At 44.9% G+C, this 3,199-nt stretch overlaps 1 protein-coding gene across 1 annotated transcript in view; it reads right to left on the reverse strand.

Moving 5' to 3' along the window:
* Window positions 1–2,828, reverse strand: part of SLCO3A1 (solute carrier organic anion transporter family, member 3A1) — a gene marked incomplete at its 3' end in the record, with an annotated part of 105,527 nt that extends 102,699 nt beyond the window's left edge. The window contains exons 1-3 of the mRNA XM_009580126.1: window positions 2,819–2,828; window positions 1,919–2,091; window positions 1,177–1,642 (exon numbers count right to left, since the gene is read on the reverse strand). Of these exons, the coding sequence (XP_009578421.1) occupies window positions 1,177–1,642; window positions 1,919–2,091; window positions 2,819–2,828 (649 nt within the window). The remainder of the gene's footprint in view (window positions 1–1,176; window positions 1,643–1,918; window positions 2,092–2,818) is intronic.
* Window positions 2,829–3,199: the final 371 nt, after the last annotated feature.

Here is a 3,199-nt window from a genome sequence, read left to right on the forward strand (position 1 = left end):
ATAGTTCGTCCTTCCAGCAGGCCTCTGCGCTATCCCAAGACACTGAACACCATTCAGAAAGCCAGCGGGACTGTTCAGCTTTTCTGTCTAGGGTCATACCCCAGCTGCGTTCACTTACGCTTGGGAACTTGATAAAAATGTCTTCACAAAAAAAACATAACAGTAATGGGATAATCCATTCAGTTGAAAGTCACATCAAGACAGGGATGATGGAACAAGTGCACAGAGTTTTGGTTACTAGAAACTATTCTAACAAGGGCAGAAGGATCACATTAATGGCGGCACACACTTCACCGATTTATTGCATTGAAGCCATTTATCTAGTGACAAGTCCTGCAGAAAGAAGAATGAGCCAAGCTGGTAAATTTTTTCAGAGAACAACTTTACCCACAACATCCTCTTTAAACCTGCTGAAGAGTGTACTACTGCTGAAACCCATGAGCACTTTACCCCAATAACAGAGATGTTTCATTGGGTAACTGAAGCCAAATTTCATCTCTTACCCATCTGGAAGAATTCCGCAACATGATCACCAGAATCATGAGTTCTACTTCAGGCTCACCGTATCTCAAAATAGACCTCACCAGCTTCCGCATCCCATTCCGTTACAGGGATCACATTATCTGGGATCCTGCCACAGCATGCTGGGTCACAGCATCTATTCCACAACAGGCACTTCCTTGCTAAAATGTGATGGTGGTAGTGACAAGACATGCATCTCTTCTCAGTCTCCTTATATTGCAACGATCACTCAGACACAGACAAATGCGTTGGAACAGGAAGGGAACTAGGGTATCTTGAGGAAAAAAAAAAAATCATCATCACACATGCCACTTGGAAATTCTTCATCTAAAACTCAACCATAAGCCACCAGTATCAGAATTTAGAGCAATCTGGGCAAACACAATAGAAGGAGCGAGCATCTTCCTAATCATCCAGTAATAATCACCATGGCTGTCAACCCTTACCATTGCTACAATACAAGCAAATATCACCGTGTTTCCCTGCTGCTTACGACTGCTTGGTGTAGAGGCCTGTGCCAAGTTACCTTCACAAGCATAGCAGCACATGGAGAAGAGGCCTCAAGGCATCCCTTCCACTGGCATCAAACAGAAAACAAGAGTGAGATGCCAGCCTGCAAGGAAAGCATTCAGTGAGAATTTCAGAGAGCCTTACCTATGTACAGGGAGGAATCTTTCCGCCTCACATGGTCATCAATGTAGGAAACTCCCAGGGGCTGGACAGGGGTAGCACCAATGCCCAGGAGGACCTGTGCTCCAATGAGCAGCAAGTACATCATGTTGGTAGCCGTCCTATTCCTGCAGATAAGGTCCGGGTCTGGTCCCTCATCACTGGTGGACCCGTTGGCAGCACACACATCCCTCCCTTCAGCCCCCCAGCGTATTTCTCCTGATTCATATTCGTACTGGTGGGTCAGAAATTCAGGCAACGCGGAAAGGAGGGCACCCAAGGCCATGACTATCCCTCCACATCCTATCAAGCGTGGCCGGTGTCCTCGGGCTCCAAAGTAGCTCACGAAGAGGATGAGGGCCAGGTTGCCAATCTCGAAGCTGCTGGCAATGACGCCCACGTCAGCACTCTGAAGGTTGAATCGCCGCTCCAAGGTGGTTAAAACACTCACCTACAACAGAGAAATCCAGAGAAAATTACTGAAAGGGAATACGACCTGCCTTCTGTCCTCCCCATATGTCCTGCTAAAGCGTAAGTTTCCTTGACTTTCCCTTGGAGCCAAAAACATACAACGTCAAGGACATTCAAATCACGGTATAGAAGTAGTTGACCTCCAAGCATGACCTGACTATTCAAATACAGCCACATCAGAAGGTCCTAATACCAAGTGACATTTCACAGCCTACCACCTGTCTGAGCACATGTTCACTTCCAAATTCCTGTGTACATCAATGTATATTTTGGGTGCCTGCAGAGACCCACGACTCCGTGACTGGTTAGGCTCTCTTTGGGCTCCCTTTCTATTTGAATGCACAGCCTTCGCGTTGCAAACACTGTCCCGCAGAAGCAAGGCACAAACCACATCAAGCCTTACATCATGCCAGGCACCCAATCTTTTCTCTTGAAATGAATCGCAGTTAGCAAGCGGCAGAAAACCTTGCGGACACTTGGCTCGCACACCAGCACAAGGCCATCAAGTCAGTCAGAGACAGTGATGCACAAATAGGCAATTTGGCCAGCATAGAAGGCTTCTATTAAAGTATATAAATAAAATGCTGATCAAAGGGTTTAAACTGTTTGTGGATTAGTTAACGACTGGGATCGTCACTTACAGAATGTTTTTGAGAAGACAGGCCAATTAAGGTTTACATAGAAGATTTAAATCCACCACGAAGAAGAGAAGATTTAACAAATAGTGGTTATTTAACACTAAGAAGAGAGAAGCACATGAATAGTCTTCAAATATTTAACGTTGCTGCGAAATCGAATGACCTGTTCTTTGTATTCAAAATGGGCAGGACAAGTGACAGGTTTAAACTGCAGCAGAAATGATTCAGGTTAAATACAAGGTGGGGAGAAACCAGACTTTTACTGGTAAGGATTGTGAAGCACTGAAATATGCTGCCTGGAGATGCTGCAGAGGTCTTTAAAAGAGCATAGACCAGCATCTGTCAGGAAAGACACAGGTATGACTGATCTTGCCATAGGGCAGGAAAATGAACCAGATCGTCTCTTGAGAGCTCTTCCAGTCTTGATTACTGGGGTGCACTGAAACACAATGTGGATTTCCTGCATCAGTCATAGCAGACATGATCAGAGTATGAAAATGAAACATTAGGTCCCTCACTTGCCGTCATCCCTGCTCAAGGGAGACACGGAGACAATTCAGCGCATTCTCATGTCTATAGCAGTGTCCCCCTTATACAGGAAAAAAAACCCAAAATAAATCTTGAACATGTCACAGAAATGCCAAAAACTTTTACCTTGGATAAAAGACTCTTTTGTTTCTCAGACTGCAAAAGATGAAGATATTTAAGTTGTCCTAAAACAGGCAGGTTTCTCTATTAAAAAAAACATAAAGACCTCAGAGCAGAAGGTAGCCCCTGGATAGAATAAAAATAGTCTCCCACTGGAGGCACTGAAAATCTTTGCTGATAAACCTCACAAAGCAGGAGCCAGTCTGACCGACTTTAAAGTATTCTGACAGAAGCTCTTCTCCGGGGGCAGT

The sequence above is a fragment of the Fulmarus glacialis genome, unplaced genomic scaffold (genome assembly GCF_000690835.1).
Source record: "Fulmarus glacialis isolate BGI_N327 unplaced genomic scaffold, ASM69083v1 scaffold8916, whole genome shotgun sequence".
Lineage (NCBI taxonomy): Eukaryota > Metazoa > Chordata > Aves > Procellariiformes > Procellariidae > Fulmarus > Fulmarus glacialis.